This window comes from Enhydra lutris, unplaced genomic scaffold (assembly GCF_002288905.1).
Source record: "Enhydra lutris kenyoni isolate GAN:26980312 unplaced genomic scaffold, ASM228890v2 scaffoldscaffold57, whole genome shotgun sequence".
NCBI lineage: Eukaryota > Metazoa > Chordata > Mammalia > Carnivora > Mustelidae > Enhydra > Enhydra lutris.
The window spans coordinates 7,925,420-7,947,308 of NW_019154141.1; the positions used below are offsets into that span (position 1 = coordinate 7,925,420).

Sequence of the window (21,889 nt, forward strand, 5' to 3'; positions counted from 1 at the left end):
AAGTACCACATGTAGTGATTTCCTCAGCATGGTATTATTCCAATAGGTGCTATTCCAATCCTGCATGTGTGAGAACAGCAGATTCCCGCCGAAGTAGTGATTGTAGAAACCACATTTTGGAAAGGGTATCTGTAAGAATCAGTTCTATTTTGTCAGAGGTTGTTTATGAATATACATAGGCCATACTTATTTTTACCAAATACACAAGTAGCTTTCTCATGGGACACTCAGGCGTTTGGTTGCGTGGGGGTCCCCAGATTCAAATAGAGTGTCTTACCTAAAAGCCAAACATAATTGAAGTTTTTCCCTGTGTAAAGCCCAGGTTTGGCCAGGGGGCTTTGTCATTACTCAGAAAGTGAAATGTTTCCTGTGTTTATGAAGGTGAAAGCCCTTTGACCTTTCTGCCCAAGAACTAGGAGGTATGGTGGCATAAGGACCAGCAAAAGGAATCTGATCTTACATTTGTCATGTCATAGAACTGTCTTAGTTTTATCTGTCTTACCAGTTAAGACATCTGTAGGATCGTATTTTAGATTTTCCAGTTAAATATCTTTCTCTCTTTTCCTTTCTAGTGAGAATGATATCACAGGTGTTTTGGACCATACTTTCTGTGTCGAACATAATGCATATGGTGAGATCATTCAGCATGAACTTAAACCGAATGGCAAGAGTATCCCTGTTACTGAAGAAAATAAAAAAGAATATGTTAGGTAAATACCTCTATGTTCTCACACCTGAGAATTGTTTCAAGGCTCTAGAATGGCCGTACAGCAAAACACTGAAGTATTTAGGTCCTGTCACTTATTGCTACAAAATAGGCTTCTGCAGAATTGAGTGGCTTTAAAAACCACCACCATTTTATTTTTTCTCACAATTCTGTGGGTCAGTAACTCAGATGGAGAACAGCAGGGAGACATTCTGCCCTGCATGTGGTGTCCATAGGGACTGGCGCCAGGATGGCCTCTTACTCAGTGAGGGTGGCTCAGATGGCCAGGGGCTGGCTAGATGGCCCCTGAGTTACCATTTGGGGTCCAGTTCTCACTGTTGGTTGGGCTCCTTGGTTATCCCCAGGTGGTATCCGGGCCCTGTCAGAATTCTCCCCACAGCCATTCTCTTCCCAGCATAGCTGGACTTCCTATGGGGCAGCTCATTTCCCAGAGCACACAAGTAGAGGTTGTCAGACCTTTTGAAGGCCTAACTAAGCCTGGAACCGGCCAGATCACCTCTGATGTGTTCTTTCTGTTAAAGTGAGTCCCAAGCCAGCCCAGGCTCAGTGTGGACAAGGGGTTGCACGAAGGCACAGATAGCAGGACACCGGGTGCGTGGGGCTGGTCGTAGCGCCACAGCTATATCCATACAGGCCGCGGCCGTGCTCCATGACCAGCACCCGCCTCGTCTGTGAGCAAGCACGTCTGTGAGCACTAGAAAACGTTCTTCAGATTTTCTGTCATCCCCTGATGATTGAGAAATTTAGAAGTATCAGGTTAGATCATTTGGCCTATGGTAACTAAAGTTCTTTTAAATGGTAGTCAAATGTAGGCATTTGAACTTGACCACGTGGACATAGAAATGTACACGCTGTACTTCTTGGTGTAGATATGTCCCTGAGTCTTACTGGCTTCAGTTGTCCTGGTTGACAAGTGAGGCCCATCGTTCTCACAGACTGTTCATGGGCGTGAGCACTGGAATAGCTTTTTTGGAAAGCAGTTTGATAACGGCTATCAAAATGAAAATGCGTATGCCTTTCAACTAGCAGCTCTGTTTAGAAGAATCTGTTCTGTGGAAACACATGTAGTTAAAGAACTACAAATATGGATGTTCAGTTAAATACTATTTGTAAAAGCAACTGAAAACTGATGAAATGTTTTTAGAGAACGATTTACATACATACATTCAACAGAATATTATATGGATGTTTTAAAAGAAAGACTATATAAGTTGTCAGAGTTAAAAAAAAATTTTAGGGGCACCAGGCTGCCTCAGTTGGAAGAACATGTGATTCTTGATCTCAAGATCATGAGTTTGAGACCCACATTGGGTATTGAGATTACTAAAAAAAATTAGTAAGTAAAAAAAAAATTTTTTTTAAAGGCAAGTTTTAGGGGCACCTGGGTGGCTCAGTTGGTTAAGCACCTGCCTTGGGCTCAGGTCATGATCCCAGGGTCCTGGAATCGAGTTGGACTTTGTTCACCGGGGAGCCTGCTCCCTCTCCCTCTGCCTGCCTCTCTTTCTTTCTCTCTCTGTCAAATATTTTAAAAAAGGCAAGTTTTAGGAATTATATGGGAACAAAGTTGGTGTTGTTTTATAATTATTTGGAAGATGTCCAGGAAGTCTGCGTATCAAATAAAGTGTTAGGCTGGGATGAGGGAGTGCTGGTGCTGGGCCTGGAAGTAGACAGGGAGGAGCGGGTTAATAGAATGGACCGTCTAGCATGGCCTACTCAGTTCCTAGACCCCACTTGCCAGGACTCAGTCATGTGTTCAGGACATAGTCATATCTCCTAGTGGATACAGTTTTGACAGAAAAAAGTTACAGAGGGGCGCCTGGGTGGCTCAGTTGGTTAAGTTGCCTTCAGCTCAGGTCATGATCCCAGGCTCCCTGCTGAGGGAGCCTGCTTCTCCCTGTCCCTCTGCTGCTTCCCCTGCTTGTGCTCTCTCTCTCTCTGGTTGTCTCTCTCTCTCTCAAATAAATAAAATCTTAAAAAGAAAAAAAGTTACAGAGGAAAAACTTTTGCAAAGATGCACAATTTTGCTGTCCTCTTAAACGAGCAAACAAAAATGAGTTCTGCCAAAGGAGCTGATGTTAAGTAACTTCTCAGAGTAGAGATTGGTTTCCCCATGTTTGGGAGAGGAAGTACTGGCATATTTGGAAGGTGAATAGTTCTGAGATTTTTGAGATGGAGAAGTTTTCCCAAGTAGATAGATTTTTTTTTTTTTAAAGGCAATTCAGTTATAAGTCCAAGTCAAAAATATAAATAAAGCTACACGTTGGATGTAGTTTGGTGTACTTTTTGTTGGTAAAATTACATCTTTCAGGTTTTTTTTTTTTAAAGATTTTATTTATTTATTTTTAAAGATTTTATTTATTTATTTGACTGAGAGATCACAAGTAGGCAGAAAGGCAGGCAGAGAGAGAGGGAAACAGGCTCCCCACTGAGCAGAGAGCCTGATGCGGGGCTCGATCCCAGGACACCGAGATCATAACCTGAGCTGAAGGCAGAGGCCTAACCCACTGAGCCACCCAGGTGCCCCAAGATTTTGTTTATTTGACAGAGATCACCAGTAGGCAGAGAGTCAGGCAGAGAGAGGGGGAAAGCAGGCTCCCCACTGAGCAGAGAGCCCGATGCGAGGCTCGATCCCAGGACCCTGAGATCATGACCTGAACCGAAGGCAGAGGCTTAACCCACTGAGCCACCCAGGCGCCCCTTTCCAGGTTTTTTTTTTTTAAGGCCTCCAGGAAACAATGAGTATTTAATAAAAAAAGTGTTTACTGTTGGCTTTTCCTGTTCTCATTCTGGATTTGAAGAGCCTCTTTACCTCTTCCTTCCCTATATACTACCTCCAAAAATATAAAAACACCTACCACATTGAGATTATACTTTGAAGTGAAATCAGAAAAGTAGTCTGTTTTGGCTGAATGGGCTCTTTATTTCTGGTTGTTGGCATGCATGCTAGAAGTTCAGAAAGAAGTTTCATCTAGATTTTAGCTTCAGACCCACCCGATCCCCGGCTGCCTTCCAGTTTACTGAGAGTTTCTCTGATTGGCCGAGTTGCTTTATTCTTACTGCTTTTGTTAGTGGAAGCTCACCACTTTTTAATTTCCAGTGAACCATCTCACAGCTCAGGGTCCAGCACCCTTAAGGATCTGAGATTCTTTTAGACTATGGACTGAATTCTTTTTTAGGATTTTATTTATTTATTTGAGAGGGAGAACGGGGGTGGTTGGAGATGGGCAGAGGAGGAGGGAGAGGAAGAGGAAAAGATTCCAAGCAGACTCTCTCCTGAGTGCGGAGCCTGACGCGGGGCTTCGTCTCTTGACCCTGAGATCATGACCTGAGCTGAAACCAAGAGTCGGACCCTTAACCCACTGAGCCACCCAGGTGCCCCGGACTGTAGACTAAATTCTTAATGCTGGGTGCCAGGAAGTGTGATGATGCTGAAGTAGAGATTCACAGTAGTTACCAAATCTGAATATGTTTGATCGTATGAAACCCCCGCCCGATGTTTACAGGCTGTATGTGAACTGGAGATTTTTACGAGGCATTGAGGCTCAATTCCTGGCTCTGCAGAAGGGATTTAATGAAGTAATCCCCCAGCACCTGCTGAAGACATTTGATGAGAAGGAGCTAGAGGTCAGTGTATTACTGTCATGACATCCTTTAGTGTCCTGAGGAAAGGCTGGGAATTTTCTGTTAACTACGTTTTAGAGGAAAGTCACATTGCTGGTGCTTTTGAAGTTTTATGGTGCAGTGCTCCGAGAATTCTTATTCACAGGAAAAGTCTTTCCTGCTTTGGAAAAGCCTTTCGTGCTTTGGAATTTCTATAAGTAAGCCATCTCTCTTATATTGTGAATGCTCTTTACTTATTTTTCCCTATTACCCTTTCTGATTTTCAACAGATTTCATGTCTTACATGTACATTCTTCTGTGTGTACATGTTGTTTTCTATTCCCTAATTAAGTAGTTATTGATTTAATTAAATTTTATTACTTTGTCTCCACCTTATTGAAATTTATTGGAATTAAAAGCCTAGCTTCAATTGGATTTCCACTGAGCTTTGCAAGAAAGCATTTGATAGACAAGATCACAGAGAAATAATTACAACACTTAGGATAAACTGTATCTAAGCATCTTTCCTCTCTTTGGAAATATTCATTACTAACAGTACCAGTAATAAATAGTCAACGATTTTTTTTTGTTATTGTTTTTCTTTAAAGCTGGTTGTTAAAGCACCTTTAGTCTGGTTTTATAATTAAGTCCTTTAAATAAATACATCCGAATTTCCGAGCTACTTTGAAAAAACAATGACATTTTATTCTACTAGAGGTCCCAAATTTAATTAGTGGCTAGGAATAGCATAAATATTTGAAATCTACAAATAAATCTAAAACATTTTATTCATTAACATCAGTTACCTTTCTTTTTTTAAAAAAAATATTTATTGGGGCATCTGGGTGGCTCAGTCAGTTGAGTGTGTGCCTTCTGCTCAGGTCATGATCTTGGGGTCCTGGGATGGAGTCCTGCACCGGGTTCCCTGCACGGGAGGGAGTCTGCTTCTCCCTCTCCCACTGCCCCTTCCACTACCCTGCTTGTGCTCGCTCGCTCTCTCAGATGAATAAATAAAGTCTTTTAAAAAAAATTATTTAAGTGGTCTCTCCACCCAGCGTCGGGCTTGAACTCACAACCCCAGGACTGAGAGTCACACGCTCTTCCACCTGAGCCAGCCAGATGCCCCTTCAGTGTCCTTCCCAACTAAATCTGTTAACAGACCTGTTCGTGAATCTAAACCGACTGGTTTCACTCAGTACCATCCCCCATTCCTTTTGTGATTCAACTATTCAGTAGTGAAATGGCCAGAGGAAGTGGTCAGGAGAAGGAAGAAAACACGGGAGGAATGGCAGTAACGCTGAAATACAGTGCATGTTCCTCTGTTTATAAAATGAGAGAGGAATTTGGCCCTGTAATTACCACTCTCTGACGAAAAGAATTGCGGAGATATCTTTTGTGTTAATAATACTTCTGTGATCCTATTTGGATAACCACTTCCCTGTTCAGTGTGGCTGTGATTTAGTAATCTTTTCCAGAACCTGTTGAAGCTTTGGGGGAGATTTTATTCAGTAGGGTTAGGGTTTATTTTACATAGTTTCTATTGGTAATGAAATTGAACTTTTAATGAAAAAAGGCATAATTTATTTTAGAGTTCTGTGGGATTAATAGAGCTAATTATAAAACGTGGGATTTGCAAGCTGCACTGTCTTTACACTACACACTGTTATAATTCACTGTTGGAAACACTTCATTGAGACAAGTTAGTCTTGGAGCCCAAGGAGATGTAGTAATAGTATCCAAGTGATTTTGATGTGGCTCATCTGTGCAGGCCGAGCAGCCGGATGTCCAGCAGAGCACGCTGTCCTGTATTTCGTACTTTGCTAGAACTTAAAGATCATCAAACAGATTGCTCTCGCTTGTTCAGTACTCGTTTCCTGAGTCATGAGCCGCATGGTGCTCACACAGGACCGAGTGAGGTAGATGTTACTGAGGTATCCCAGTGGGGGAGACTGCTGGCCGAGCGAGGTGGACCGAGTTGCACAAATCCCGAAGCTAGGAAGTGTTGAAACCCAGCATGACGCAGGTATTACGGAAGGCACGTATGAACTGTGTTTACTCTGTTTGCCGCCCATTAAACAAGATTTAGCATTCTCCTATGAAAACATGGAACTTCCTTTTTCCTCTGAAGCTCACGTTCACCACAGTGGGGGGTCTCAGACCCCGGGGTAGGGAGCCTTCGGTACGCAGGTCCAGGGAGCCTTTGAAATACGAACCCCGCTCTCAGCTCAGACTCACAGAATCAGAATCTCTGAACACAGGACCTGATAGTTTGTGTGTTTTGAAAAGACTTTCTAGATCTTTGATTAAGAACCATCATAAGAGAGCCAACACTACAAATCTAAAGCTCCGTTTGAGGGGTTTTTGGCTTAATGGGGATTTCCATTGGCTTATTATTTGTGCAATATTTTAACAGCTCATTATTTGTGGACTTGGAAAGATAGACGTTAATGACTGGAAGGTAAACACCCGGTTAAAACACTGCACACCAGACAGCAATGTCGTCAAGTGGTTCTGGAAGGCTGTGGAGTTTTTTGATGAAGAGCGAAGAGCACGGTTACTTCAGTTTGTGACGGGATCATCTCGAGTGCCTCTGCAGGGCTTCAAAGCTTTACAAGGTAGAGCACGGGGTCGGCCCCGGGGGCGGGCTGCGGGGGGCACGTCAGTATCTGGTTGGGCTTCATTCTGTTTCTGTGGGTAACTCTCTCATCTTGATACCTTCGTCTCCTTCCTTTCCTTTGTTCCCCTCCCGAGCGCCTTTTCCGCTGGGGTTCAGGTTACTGCGACCACAGTGATCACTGGGATCCTGGGTTCATGGTGAGTGCGGCACGGGAGGCTGTGGGTGCAGCTCTGCCTTTTCCGGGCCCCTTGCTTTTAGCCTGGGGCGCGCCTTCTGCGGGAGAAGCATGTCTGCTTCCACCTTCCCGTCACAACCGGCCTGACCGCACCCACTCAGGACACCTCCTCGCTCTACTTTTTAATTTTTTTTTAAAGCCTTTTTTTTTTTTTTAAAGATTTTATTTATTTATTTGACAGAGATCACAAGCGGGCAGAGAGGCAGGAGAAAGAGAGGGAAGCAGGCTCCCCGCTGAGCAGAGAGCCCGATGCGGGGCTCGATCCCAGGACCCTGAGATCATGACCAAAGGCAGAGCCACCCACTGAGCCACCCAGGCGCCCCCGTTTTTATTCTTTTAATAGAAAGAGGCAGCATGAGAGTGTGGAAGCCGTTTCTTGGTCCCGTCCAAGCACGTTCCTTGTTGCGCGGCGTCAGACTATTTGCTTACAAACATCTTCCATTTTTACGACTTGTTTTCTGTGGCATCGCTGTCCAGTTTGGGGATGGGTTGGTGTCACCACTAAGGACTGTGGCGCTTCCCTGGGTGGCAGTTGCTTCCTTTCCCACTGAAGCTCTTCCCGCGTGGAGCCGCTGCCGCGACGGGGGCGTGTCCCCAGAGCGCGCACTTTGCGCTGTGCTTACGTTCCCTGTTTGGGGCCCTCACTGGACTCCCCAGATGTGTACAGGGAAGCTGTATTTCTGCACCCACCGGACGGAGCGTCTTGTGGTCGCTGAGATTTGTTCCACTGAAACTGCTGATCTTTTGCTGTCAGCCAGTTTTGAGGCATGAAACCTAAATTTGCATTTAGGTGGTTCTCTTTTTGAGTGTGTGTATATATTTGATCTTGGATTTGTCTATTTACTTTTATTCTCATACTTTTGGCACATCGATTTTTTTTTTTTTTTTTTTTTTTTTTTTTTTTTGGTAGAAGATAGAAGTTGGCAAAGGATTTCAATCCTGGAATTTTGCTCAAATTGAAATGCTAGCGTATTAAGGAATCCAGTGTTCTCCAAGGTCGATTCCAGTTTTCAAAACCCAGATTCTTTTCCTCCTGCCCTTGGCAGTTTGTGGTGAAGTCAGCAGTATTCCCATCCCTAGGCCCGCGGTTTACGTACCAGATTTATTCTGAGATTTCAGAGACTAACACAGTCACGTGACCCACACTGACTTCCTCGCAGGTGCTGCGGGCCCGCGACTCTTCACCATTCACCAGATCGATGCCTGCTCCAACAACCTGCCCAAAGCCCACACCTGGTGAGTTGTTTTTGGGGCTTCCCCCCTCATACCATGTCCCTGAGTGTTAGTTTTAAACCGATTTGCTGTTTCATTTGCTGTTCTTAGTACTGAAAGGACCTCTAAAAGGAATAAGCAACATTTTTTTTTTAAGATTTTATTTATTTATTTGATAAAGATCACAAGTAGGCAGAGAGGCAGGCAGAGAGAGAGGGGAGGAAGCAGGCTCCCCGCTGAGCAGAGAGCCCAATGTGGGGCTCGATCCCAGGACCCCGAGATCATGACCTGAGCCGAAGGCAGAGGCTTAACCCACTGAACCACCCAGGCGCCCCAGGAATAAGCAACTTTTAAGTGATTTAAGATTACTCAGAAATTGGTAGGGAAGTCTGAAAGTGGCAGCCTCAGCTTTAGAGAAATATAACTTTTAATTTTCTGTGTGTTGTGAGAAGCGATGTGCCTGAATTCATATAATACTGTGCTTGCTAGGCTAGGCCGGATGACTTTCTCTCAATGAACTGTGTCCATCTGACTTGCTTCTTTACAGCTTCAATCGAATAGACATTCCGCCCTATGAGAGCTATGAAAAGTTATATGAAAAGCTGCTAACAGCCATCGAAGAAACATGTGGGTTTGCTGTGGAATGACAGACTTCAAGGATTTCCCCAGGACTCTATTTATACCCCGACCGCCAGCCTCCTTTCAGCAAAGTTTCGCAGAATGCGGAAATACAGGAACCCCCCCCTTAAAATTTTTTTAGGACACTGTGAGGGGAAAGGACAATTTTGAAATTCCTTTTCAAGGGAAAAAAAAAGGTCTTTATGCTTTGCCATGAGGCCACACTCAGCTGCTATTTAAAATTAATATCTTGAACCTAAAGAATGCTGACTTTTCCTACATTTCCAGAGTTAGGCAGTATTCTACACTTAAAGACTACTACTATTTTTATAAAAGGTAATCTATTCAAATTGCTCCACAGATTTCAAGTCTCTCAAACATCAAGACAACTTCAGCAGTCGGTACACACGTCACATTTCATTTTGATTGAATACATGATTTTGAATAGCTCCTGTACTTGCTCTTTGTAAAAAAATAAATAAAATTATTTTGAATTATTCTACCTTTGTAAACAATTGGCTAAAGGAATCATTATCTTTAAAAAAATTAAGTCATTTACACATTTAATTACATTTTTCTATAGCAAAGCATTATATTTTAAAAGCAGTATATGTTCCAACCTAGCTTGAGTGAGTCTTTTGTATATTTTTCAAGTACTGACTTTCTGGAATACAGCCACATTGTTTTGGTTGTCAGATTCCTAATGCAACCATTTAGTCTAAACTAGCTTATTGGATACAGTAAGATGCATTCAGGGGCTCCTTGTTTTTAAGAAACTTTAAAAAAAAATCCTAATTTTTTATCTTGAATGAATATGATCAGGTATTTTGGATTTACTTTTCATCTTAAATGGAAATACTGCATTTTTATAGCTCCTCAGATAGTGTAGATGGGATGGGATTTTCATTCTTTTGCTGGGTCAGCTTATCTTTAATATATATACTCTTTCTGTAAACCAAAGTCTCCTATGACAAGTGCACCTAATCTATGTTTTAATTACGGTCTAAGTTTCTATCAAGTAAAACGATCCAGAACCTTTGTTTAGCTGCTCAGGAGCTAAAATTATGACAAAGGAAACATTTTATTCAGCCAGTTTAGAAAATCCTGCTTTTACCGAATAAAATGAAGGTGGGGGTGGGTAGGGGTAGGGCAGGGGGTAGGATTACTGAAGAAATAGTGATTCTGAATCTCTGGTATGAATTACTTTAGAAGTGAAGAATTCATTTTGGAGGTAAGGGCAGCTCAGTTCCCTTGGTGTTGATCAGCATCTGATTCTGGAATATCCAGATTCAGCTTTCAAGGTGTGTGGCATGTTGCATAGTCCAGAAGGCGACCAAAATTCTGGAGTAAGGGATTGAAAAACTCTGAACTCATGGATGGATTTTGAAATTAAACTATCAGAAATCTGCATATATATATATATATACACACACACACATATATATGTATATATATATATATATATCCCCCCCCCCTTACACTGATGTGAATCAGGAAGGGCAAGTTTGGATGGGCTAGCTCTGTTGAAATTTTGCAGCTTAATTATCAAGTAAATAGGCCCTTGGTGTCCTTTTGTTTGGTGGATTGGTTTTCAGTCTGTGTTCGTGAGCCAAGGGGTTCCTCAGAGGTGCCTCAGAAGTAATGGTCTAAGAGAGGAGGGCCAGAGAGGGAGAGGAAAGGCCTAGTCGGTATTTGAGCAGCAGCCTCTACCTGCCGCCCCCACCCCCTTTACCAGAGCAGCTCCCAGTTGCTCTCTTTTGTGTATTGGAATTCCAAGTAAGCCGTCATGGGGTGGGAGGTTGGGGGAGGGGATATAGAAGAAGTGGAAATTTTGCTGTTTAAAAAAAAAAAAGTCGAGAACTACTTGTGTACTTTTCTAAATATTTGAATTTATTTCATTCAGCCAAATTGGACTGCTCCTTGCAAGCTGGTCGTAGTCCTGCCGTGCAGTGGTAGCGTGCTTCTGCTGCCCCTTTCCTTCGCAGACCCTTTGTGTTTTCCTGCTGCGTTCTTAGTAGTACCTCAGAACATCTTGAAATGTACAGAAGAGGTTTCTCAACTATTCGGAATCAGCTTTCATGATAGTACCTTACTGGTTGCAGATCCATCTCTTTTATATCATTTAAAGCACTAGTGCAACGTCATCGTGCCTACTCTTAGAATCTTCCAACAAGTAAGGACGTGATGAACACTTTAGCGAAGTCCTAACTGACGGCTGCAGTGGTGAGTGCTACCGCCCTACCGTACAGTAGAGCAGGCTGACACCATCGCTTTTGAGTGCCTTTTTAACTTTATAATAACGACTTAATAGAGCTTTAAGAGAAATCTACCCTAACAGTCTGTGGTATCACCAACATGATTTAAAAGACATGATTTAGATTTCATTTTCAAGATCATGTTCCCTGATGACTTCCAAACAGGTGCTAAGAAGCAGGCAAAACCCCCACCGTGTCCATGAGTCTGGGACTCGCGCCTCATGTGTAATGTGAATATTTATTTCCACGCGCCCCTCTTAGCCGGGTTCTTTCTCGTCCCTCCCTCTAGTCGCGTTATTTCAGATACGTGATGTCACGTTGCCGCACGGCGCCTCGCCGTCCCGAATGCTTGGTCGCGAACGGCGGTTGCTTGTAGCGCTCACATGCGGCGCGGAGGTGAGTTCTGTTCCGGAGGCCGAATCTCGGTGTAGAGAGTTTTTAAGCAGTGCTGTGTATAGTGTACATTTTGTTTTGCACATAGTTTGTTGCCCTGGATGGGTTTTATTTTTACTTTTTTTTTTTTTCAATTGTTAGCATTTACAGTTCAGAGCACAAAAATTCCTTTAAGTACGATGTAATTTGCTTTATTTCACAACACTAAGTCCGCTTTGAGCTTCCAGGCGTCGAACTGGTGGCATTGTTGGGAATCGGAGACAATTCCAGTCCTCTGTGGTTTGCCAGCGCAGCGGCCCCGCGTCGGTGTTTCAGCGGCAGCGCGGGGCCGGCGGTCTTCTGTTCGGGTGATGATTGTACCAAATGCTGAGTTGTTTTCTTTCTAGATGTAATTAGTTCACTTCGTGTAATATTCTCCTTTCTCTTAAACCGACTTTAAAAACAAAGTTTTATCATTTTCATTGTATTTGTATTTATTACAGAGTGTTTTAGCTTTGATATTCTTTGTATTTTCACTCAGTTGTTACATGAGCTTTATCAATAACATCTGTATAAATGGTTTTTAAAAATTAACTATGTATGTGCCCATGCCGCAGTTGAGCAATAAAATGAATGCTGTTTGCACTGCCACAGCATCAAAGTTTTTAAAGAATATTGAGTTTATAATGAATTAATTGTTCTGATGAAACGTCACGACTGGCTTTATTGAGAGTGACGGCAGGTGAGCCACCGGGCGCGAAGTTTACGAAGATTCACGTGCCCGCCTCAGGGGTCGCCTTCATCCCACTGCAGAGCCCCAGAGCGCTCCGGCAGCCCCCTGTCCCCCGGCAGAGCAGGTTGGTTGGCCGCTGGTGGCTGCTGGGAGGCCTGTGGGGAGGGATGGCGGGGGGCTGCTCCGGGCTCCCTGAAGGGCTCCCCGGGGGCGGCGTGTCTGGCCCAGACGGTGTCCGTCGGGGCTCCGGTGGCCCGAGCAGTGGGGGGGCCGCCTCTGCTGCCTTGCTGTCGAGCCGTAAAATCCTCAAAAGGAGAAACCCGTTAGATTTTTCCAAGAAACCAAGACTTGAGGGTCCATGATTCACAGCTCTATAAGTGATGGTGGACGAAAGTGCAGCTAAATACAGTAGAAAAAGGACTGGCTGCGATGTTTCTTCATCCAGAGCGCAGCCTGTGCCAGTCTGTCCCGCGGCACAGGCCGCGCAGAATGTCGGGGACGGCAGGGAGGAGGTAGCAGCGGAATAAAACCCAGGAAATGTTTTTTATAGCCTTTTGAAATATTTTTTGCTTGGTCTCACGTTGCCGTGTTTACTGGTTATTACGTGAAATTTGTAGTGTTAGTACATTATGGATTTTAGTATTTTTATAATCTATGAATTACCGAAGTTTTGATTTGATATGTTGTTTTTCTGCTGTGTGGCTGCCTGAAAGGTCTGGCTCTTTGTTCTAATGTAGATTAATTTGGTACCCGCTGTGCTCATTTGTACCGTGTGTCCCAGACGCTTACAGTTAGGATAATACAACAGAGCAGGAGACTTGTTAACAGGATGAAGAGAATTATACAGGGAAAAGGCTTACATTCCTACATTAACACTCTTAGCAAACCAGACAAGCCAGATTTTAATTTTTTAAAGTGTTTTTTTTTTTTTTTTTTTTTAACAGATTAGAGTGAGAGGCGAGCATGGAAGGGAGGGGCAGAGGGAGAGGAATAAAGAATCCCGAGCAGACTCCACACTGAGTGCGGAGCCCAATGGGGCCTTGATCTCACGATCCTGAGATCACTCAAGAGCTGGATGCTTAACTCACCGTGCCACCCAGGCACCCAGAGATTTTTTCTTTTTAAGTAATCTGTACACCCAGCATGGGGCTCGAACTTAAAATTCCGAGATTGAGAGTCACATGCTCTTGAGCCTGCCAGGTGCCCCAAGGTTAAATTTTTTTTTTTTTTAAGTAATTTATTTTTTAAAGTAATCTTTTTACTCAGTGTGGCACTTAAACTCACAACCCAGAAATCAAGTCACATGCTCTACTGACTGAGCCAGTTAGGTGCCCCGACGAGCCAGATTTTAAAGTTCCGTTTTATTAGGTCTTTGCCCTATGACTTTTGTTCATTCAGCAGATACCTACTGTGGCCCTACTGTGTGTCAGGCTCTGTACTAGGGATGGGGATAGTTGCTAGGGATATGGCTTCTTCCTCGTGCTTGTGTTCATTATACAGTGGCTGCATGTCCAAGGTGATGATTTTCTGGTGGTGAGGGAAAGGGTCTGAAGCACTCATTCTTGCTGATTAGCCTACTTTTGTGCATATTTGGGCTGTGATTTATCTAGGTTAACAATTGGTCTATGAGTTGTAAACCCCACTTCTGTCTCCCTTGAAGTGTTTTGTAAGTGAAGAAAGTGGGGGCCAGCTGTAGCAGTCCATCGGGTGGGTGAGGGACCCTCCAGGATATTTCTCCTTATAATGTTCTGACTTTTAGTACAGGAGAAAGATGGAAACGCGCATCAGACTCAACCCTTCAGACCACTCCCTTCTCCCAGACATGATGCTGGCATGGCAAGGAGGTGGAGAACCATCGAGACCGAAGGGCAAAGTTTTTTTTAAAAATTGAGGTATATCTGACATAATCCGTTGCAGTTGTGCAAGTTAATGATTTGGTACGCGTAGATGTTGCAGGCTGACCACCACAATAACGTCTAGTGTAACATCCATCACCATATACAGTTAGAAAATTTTTTCATGTGATGAGAACTTTTAAGATCTACTCTATTATTAGCAGCTCTCAGATACGCAGTGCAGTATGAACTGTAGGCACCATGCTGTACATTACAGCCCTGTGACTGCTTTGTAACTCTAAGTTTGTACCTTTTGACCCCTTCCACCCATTTCACAACTGCCTTTTTTCTCCGTGAGCTCCGTTTTTAGATTCCACATGTGAGATAATGGTATTTGTCTTTCTCTGCCATACTTCTCTTAGCACAACACCCTTACGGTATTTTGTTGTTGTTGTTGAATGGCTGAGTAATACTGCAGTGTATATGCTTTCTTATGGACACTGAAGTTTTCTTATCTTGGCTATTGTAAATAATGCAAAGAACATGGGGGCGCATGTATCTTTTCCAGTTAGTGTTTTCAGAAGTGGAATTGCTGAGACATATACTAATTCTCATTTAAAAAACTTTTTTAAAGATTTTTTTTTTTTTTTTAAAGACTTATTTTAGAGAGTGAGCTGGGGAGGGACAGAGGGAGAGAAAGATCCTCAAGCAGACTCCCCACTGAGCATGGAGTCCCACTTGGTTCTCGGTCCCGGGACCCTGACGTCCTACCTGAGCTGAAACCAAGTCAGACACTTGACTGAGCCACCCAGGCGCCCCGTCTACTTTTAATTTTTTGAAGAACCTCCATCTTGTTTTCCAGTGTCATCGCCCCAGCTTACATTCCCACAATGCACAAAGGGTTCCCTTTCTTCTACCTCTTCCCAACACCTGTTTTTGATAATAGCCATTTTAACAGGTGTGAGGTGGTTTTGATTCACATTTCCCTGTTGATTAGTGATGTTGAGCACTTTTTCACGTACCTGTTGGCCGTTTTGTGTGTCGTCTTTGGAAAAATGACTATTCAGTTCCTCTGCCCATTTAATTGAATAGGTTTTGTGGGTTTTTTTGTTTTGCTATTGAGTTGTACCTTATTTATTTATGAGGTGGGGAGAGGGACAGAGGGAAGGAGGGAGAGAATCTTAAGCAGGCTCCATGCCCAGCACAGAGCCTGACTCGGGGCTCGATCTCACAACCCTGAGATTATGACCGGAGCTAAAATCAAGAGTCGGACGCTTAACCAATTGAGCCACAAAGGTTTCCAAGGTGTATGAATTAATATATCTTGGCTATTAACCCCTCGTTAGTATCTCATTTGCTGAGATTTTATCCCTATTCCATAGGTTACCTTTGCATTTCATTGATGGTTTCCTTTGTCATGCAGAAGTGTTTAGTTTAGTAGAGTCCCTCCCACTGGTTATATTTACTTTTAGTATCAAATCCAAAAAAATCATCCGTAAGACCAATGTCAAGGAACTTACCACCTATCTTTTCTTCTAGAAGCTTTGAAGTTTTTAATCCTTGGAAGTTAATTTTTGTGTATAAGATAGTGGTTCAGTATCATCTTTCACATGTGGCTGTCCTGTTTTCCCAACACCATTTGTTGAAGAGACTCTCCTTTCCCTATTGTATGTTCTTGGCTCACTTGTAAATTAATCAACCTTGTATGTGTAGGTTTATTTCTGGGCTCTATTCTGTTCCGCTGAACTGTGTGTGCTGCTGTGCCGATACCGTACTGTTTTATTACAGCTTTGTCGTACAGGGACAGGGACAAATCGGGGAGCATGATGCTTACAGCTTTGTTCTTCAGAGGGCAACGTTTTATTTTACTTTAAAATTATTTTTCTTCCACGTTTTTATTTATATTCTAGTTAACATATAGTGATATAATCATTTCAGTAGAATTTGGTGATTCCTCACACATAACACCCAGTACTCATCATATGTAACAAGTGCCCTCCTTAATACTCTCCACCCATTTGTAGCCCATCCCCCCACCCACCTCCCCTCCAGCAACTTTCTATCCTTAAGAGTCTCTTATGGTTTGCCTCCCTCTCTCTTCTCCAGAGGGCAAAGTTTTAAAGGCAGCTTGGGTTTAATGTTTTTTTAAGACAAGAATTGGTCATAGCAATCAAATGAGCCGCGTCATGTAGTCTGAACGGCTTGAAATGCGAGACGAAACACGTACATATGCTCATCACCGTGCTACTGTCTACATGCCCTAATGGGAGCCTCTCTTCTCCCCTCCAGTCCTTCCCTGGTGTCCTGTGCCACTCTCTGGCTTTGATCAGCAAAGCCCCCATATCCTCAGCTACTCTTGGCCTTCACTAAAGCTGAAGTCTCCCTTTCCATGGAAGGTGCCACACCCTGCTGGGTTTGGGTGTTTCTCCCCCTCACACTCCTTCAGAGCAGAAATAGGGCCAGTGCACTCGTTCACGTCAAGTCCACTGTGCCTCCTTTCCACCCGCAAGCGCTAGTGCTTCCTGAGGCCTGTACCTTCTGGCCTGCCACTCTTTGCCTCTTCTCACGCAGTCCTTGGCCAACAGAAGCCATAGACACGAATTCTCATCCTCCCGCCACCAGATGAAACATCTCCACCCATTTACACAGTATCTTAAAAGATTTAACCCCAGCTCCCACCTCTGATGACAAGCCCACACCTAGCGCTTCTCTGAATTAGAGATTTTTGTAGTTTTTACTGAACTACAGCAACAGGCTTCAGGAGCTGGCTGCTCAAGCAAGGCTTGTTACTCTAGTGCAACTCTGACCAGTCAATGTGTGCCTTATCCCCCCTCCTAAGTCATAAATTCAAAGTGGTATACTTGGAGAAAATGATTTTTATTTAAAAAAATTACGTCATAACAAGTATTGGAGTGAATATATAAGTAAGGCATATAGAAATGAGTCTCCTGGTTTAGACTCTTTACTGGCTCAGTTCTAGCTCTGTCCTAGTCAAGGCTTCCAGAAAGCACTTATAAAATCGGGCCTCAGAGGAAGGGATTCTTACTGTACTGAAAAGAAGCCAGATGAAGCCGAGCTCTGAAGCGCTCAGCTTCTAATTCCCGGAAGAAAGAGTCCTCGTCGTTCTGGGTTATCATGTGCTGCAGTTGCTGAATTTCCTTCTCCATCTTCGATCTCAGCTCCCTCTTCACCTTATACAATGTCTAAAAGAGAACTCGGGTCATCCTGCTAGTAACAACATTTGTCCAGGCCCCCGTCCATTTTTTTTTTTTTTTAAGATTTTATTTATTTATTTGACAGAGATCACAAGTAGGCAGAGAGGCAGGCAGTGAGAGAGGAGGAAGCAGGCTCCCCGCTGAGCAGAGAGCCCGATGCGGGGCTCGATCCCAGGACCCTGAGATCATGACCTGAGCTGAAGGCAGAGGCTTAACCCACTGAGCCACCCAGGCACCTCCCCCGTCCATTTTTATTCCCCCTTTACCTTCCAGCTCCTCAAGCTTCTGCAATTTTAATAACTTAGCAGTCCTTCTTACAGAGACTGAACAGGTAAAGATAACACACGATAAATCCTACTTACAGGATTAACCATAGAATAAATGTTTGGGATCACAGATGTAATACAGTTGTTTTCTAGTTCTTAAAAATGTAAATCAATGATTTCTATCCTGTTAATTATTACCTGGGCCTGGGATTTCTCTCTGGCTTTGAGTTCCTGACGTTCTTGTGATATGGCTTCTGCCAGCAATGAAAACTGTGGGTAGAGAGGAAAAAAACCCGAATGTTTATCCTGTAGCCCAAATTTAACAATTGTGATATATAATGTTCAGACTTAAACTCTTTATTTTAAAAGAAATAGGGTAATAGAGTCTGTACTGTGGCCAAGTACTAGCTTATCATGAATGTATCTGACCAGTGTAGTGACAGGCTGAGTTACTCTGTGGAGGTTTTTCATAAAATAGAGTAAGCTGATTTTTGACACAAGGTGGTCAGGACAAAGCACATGAGAATGTGAACCAGCAACTGTGAGCTCACCTGGTCTTTATAGTAGTTCTCCATCGAGTCTAGTTCATTCTGGTGCTGTATCTTTTGTTCAGCTCGTTTTTCTCTGGCATAGTTTCTTAGGTCTCGTAATCTTTGCTTTTGAATTTGTAAACCTTCTTCAAACAATTTCTTAAATATCTGTCGTTTAGTTAGAAAAATAAAGTTATGACGAACTTTCATAGAGGAATTAGAAGCATTTTGTCCAATTATACTGACTGTATTTCACAAAGTTTTGTGTTTTTTTAAAATTTTATTCATTTGACAGAGAGAAAGCCAGAGGGAACACAAGCAGGGGGAGTGGGAGAGGCAGAAGCAGGCTTCCCACAGAGCAGGGAGCCTGATGCGGGGCTCGATCCCACGACCCTGGGATCATGACCTGAGCCGAAGGCAGACGTTTAACGGCTGAGCCACCCAGGTGCCCCTCTATTTCACAGTTTTAAGTAACAGCTTTACTGAGTTATAATCCACATACCACAAAATTCACACTTTTAAGAGGTAGAATTCAACAGATTTTTTTTTTAAGATTTTATTTATTTGACAGAGATCACAAGTAGGCAGAGAGGCAGGCAGAGAGAGAGAAAGGAGGAAGCAGGCTCCCCGCTGAGCAGAGAGCCCGATGTGGGGCTCGATCCCAGGACCCTGGGATCATGACCTGAGCCGAAGGCAGAGGCTTTAACCCACTGAGCCACCCAGGCGCCCCTCAACAGATTTTTATATATTCAGAATTTTGCAACCATCACCATCACTTCAGAAAGAAGCCCTATACCCATCAGCAGTCACTCACCCACCCCCTGCAACCACTAAAATACTTTCTATATCTCTAAATTTGCCTAATCTGGATTATTTCTTAAAATCACAAAATATGTGGCCTTTTGTGTCTGGCTTCTTTCACTTGCCATGTTTTCAAGGTTCATTAGTTTTTACTGCCACATAATACCTTGATATGGGACTATCACATTTTGTTTATCCATCAGTTGATGAGTCTTTGAGGTTTTTTTCCTCTTTTTGCGTTTTATAAATAAAGCTGCTGTAGGTTATTGTACACAGGTTATTTGTGTGGCTGTATGCCTCGCAGTGAAATTACGGAGTCACAGGGTAGCCAGGCTAATGTTCTGACGAACTTGCAGACTGCGATCAAAAGTGGCTGCGCCACTCTGCCAGCCTTGCACGAGGGCTGGAACTTCTCCGTATCCTTGCCAACACCTTTTTTTTTTTTTAACCATTTTAGCGAGTGGTTTCCCATTGTGGTTTTTATTTGTACTTCCTTAATGACCAGTGGTGTTTAGCATCCTTTCCTGTATCCCCAAAATTCAATTCTCAAGCAGCCACATATACAGTGAAAGAACCTGAGCCAGAGAAGAAACAAATGGTGCATTTACACATGTGCACAACCGAGGTGAGGTGGTTATCCTCGAACAGGGCTGGAGGAAAGCAAATTACTCACAGAAGGTAGATATGCCCACTGTCCTTACAGCCACGCTGTCATTAGTCAGCGGTGTTACCTTAGTCAAGTTATATAACCTCTCAAAGCCTCAGTATCCTCTAGAAATGAGGATGACAGTAGTATGCCCGTTAACTGTAATTACCTTAATGTTTTACTCTAGAGATGTAATTTACTGCCAGTTTGGAATCCCAAAAGATTAAGCATTTCAGCCTGATTAGGGTGGGAGAACAAATACTGTGGGGAAATACTTCACAGAGCATTCGTCCTACACTCCTTTCCCGGTTTTATGTGGAATCCAGGTCATCTAGTCACACTTTAAATCCCTGTCCCTTCTAACACATTCTCAAACCCCTAGAAGCAGTTGCACTGGAGGACACATATAGGAGGTTAGAGGGAATGAGGGCACCAGAGACTGGGAGCAGACTGGGATGTACCATGCGGGTAACAAAATGAGGCATGGACAAGTTGAAACTCTCGCAGCCGGCACTTTAGGACTTACATTTGGGTTATGGATGCAAATTGGGACAGGAGTCACAAAGAAGGTAGTCCTGAAAGCTAACAGATAAAATTCACCCTTTTGACAGGGTTACATAAAAAGCTGTATTTACGGGGCACCTGGGTGTGGCTGTTGGTTAAGCATCTGACCTCTGACTTTTGGCTCAGGTCATGATCTCGGGGTCATGAGATGGAGCCCCACATCGGGCTCGGAGCTCAGTGGGGAGTCTGCTTGAGATTCTCTCTCCCTCTGCCCCTCCCCCTCGCTCACTCCCTCACCCTCTCTCTCTAAAATAGATCGATCTTCAAAACAAAAAACAAAAACTTGTATTTACCATTTCTTCCCGGGTCCTCATTCGCATCATTTTTGCACGCAACTGAACTCTGTAATCATCGTAGTATTTTCGGGCACGGACGATCTGCTGCCGATTTTCTGTTATCTTTGACTGTGTCAACTTCTGCCTATGAATGCGGTCCTTGAAGTCTTGCTGGGAAAGGGAAAGTGAAAAAGAGGTAGTAAGGACAAGAGGCACACAGACTCTGGCATTCTTAGCTGCCCCACTCCCCATCACGAAGTCTTCGAGGAGTGAGCCAAGCATGCGGGGCCAGTGGCCTAATACATGGGCAGAGACTCTGACAAAATGTCAACCCCCAGAAGCCTTCCAGCTGTTGGTAGGGTCGTCACCAGTCTAGAAGGCTGCCCCAATGAGCCATGACTGCTGTATGCGATCTTGGTGGAATTGCACATCTCCCGTGTCCCCTAGGGGGTCGCCTAAAGCCACACCCAGATGCAAGCTTAAAAGGAGTAGAAAAAAGCCATTCTGACTTTCAAGCAAAGTTTGAGTTATACCAAGAGTATTTATGTCAAAACTAAGGAAATTAGTATCTTACAAAGTAGTGAAAATGAAACGAGGCCATGTGCATAAAGCCCCTCAACAAGATATCCAGGCAGATGCTTGTTTTCTTTTCCCCGAAAGTACCAGATGCAGATTTTCAGAGAGCTTCCCCTTCTTTGTCTGAAATTGTTTAGTAGTATACTTCTCACTGCTTATCTCAACCAAGAATTTTAAAATCCCTTCTTCCGACATACTGTCTTTGACCTCCGTCCTCTCCATCATACTCAACAGAAGATGCTGTGCTCTGTAAAATTCTCAATCCAAAGCAGAAGGGAGGGTGTTAAACTAGCTCAGTTCTCTACTTAGATCTCTAGCTTAGATCAGAGAGGACAAACGACACTAGCTTACAACCACCTGGTACCCTGAACTTGCTGTGGAGGCAGAGACAGACCTGAATTAAGATCTCAACCTTGCCCCTTGCTGAGAAAGTGGGACCAAATATGTTAGCATTCTCAGAGAAAACATGTCCGTTATGTTACTATAAAAACCAAAGGAAACTGTATAAAGTACTTAGCACCTTTGCCCCTCATCAGTTTTGGTTACAGCCTCAGATGCTTCCACAGGCAAGTGTTAAAGACAGACGTCTGTGGATCTGTTACCCAGCTGTATAAATACAAGTAATTAATGTAACTTACAAACTCAAAACTGTAATACTCAACCTGCTCTTAACATACCAGTCTCTTGTTATGTTCATATTCTTTCTTGACAAGTGCAGTAAGCAGGTCATGCCTTTTTAAGGCTTCTTCTATCTTTAAGAGGGACAGAAAGGAAGAAGGTTAATACTGCTATTCACTAAATTCTGAAGGATA

The 21,889-nt window shown here is 43.4% G+C and overlaps 2 protein-coding genes across 5 annotated transcripts in view; one reads left to right on the forward strand and one right to left on the reverse strand.

The window, feature by feature from the left end:
• Positions 1-9,521, forward strand: part of LOC111158164 (SMAD specific E3 ubiquitin protein ligase 2) — a 115,449-nt gene extending 105,928 nt beyond the window's left edge. Inside the window, exons 15-19 of the mRNA XM_022520061.1 lie at positions 573-710; positions 4,231-4,351; positions 6,741-6,942; positions 8,340-8,415; positions 8,939-9,521. Of these exons, the coding sequence (XP_022375769.1) occupies positions 573-710; positions 4,231-4,351; positions 6,741-6,942; positions 8,340-8,415; positions 8,939-9,038 (637 nt within the window). The 3' untranslated portion in view covers positions 9,039-9,521. The remainder of the gene's footprint in view (positions 1-572; positions 711-4,230; positions 4,352-6,740; positions 6,943-8,339; positions 8,416-8,938) is intronic.
• Positions 9,522-17,062: 7,541 nt separating this feature from the next.
• Positions 17,063-21,889, reverse strand: part of LOC111158108 (centrosomal protein 95) — a 42,134-nt gene continuing 37,307 nt past the window's right edge. For 3 of the 4 annotated variants that reach the window (XM_022519954.1, XM_022519955.1, XM_022519956.1), the window contains 5 exons: positions 21,755-21,829; positions 20,520-20,672; positions 18,237-18,383; positions 17,884-17,955; positions 17,063-17,407 (listed from right to left, as the gene is read on the reverse strand). In XM_022519954.1, the coding sequence (XP_022375662.1) occupies positions 17,231-17,407; positions 17,884-17,955; positions 18,237-18,383; positions 20,520-20,672; positions 21,755-21,829 (624 nt within the window). In that variant the 3' untranslated portion in view covers positions 17,063-17,230. The remainder of the gene's footprint in view (positions 17,408-17,883; positions 17,956-18,236; positions 18,384-20,519; positions 20,673-21,754; positions 21,830-21,889) is intronic. The other variant, XM_022519958.1, reaches the window with a different exon arrangement.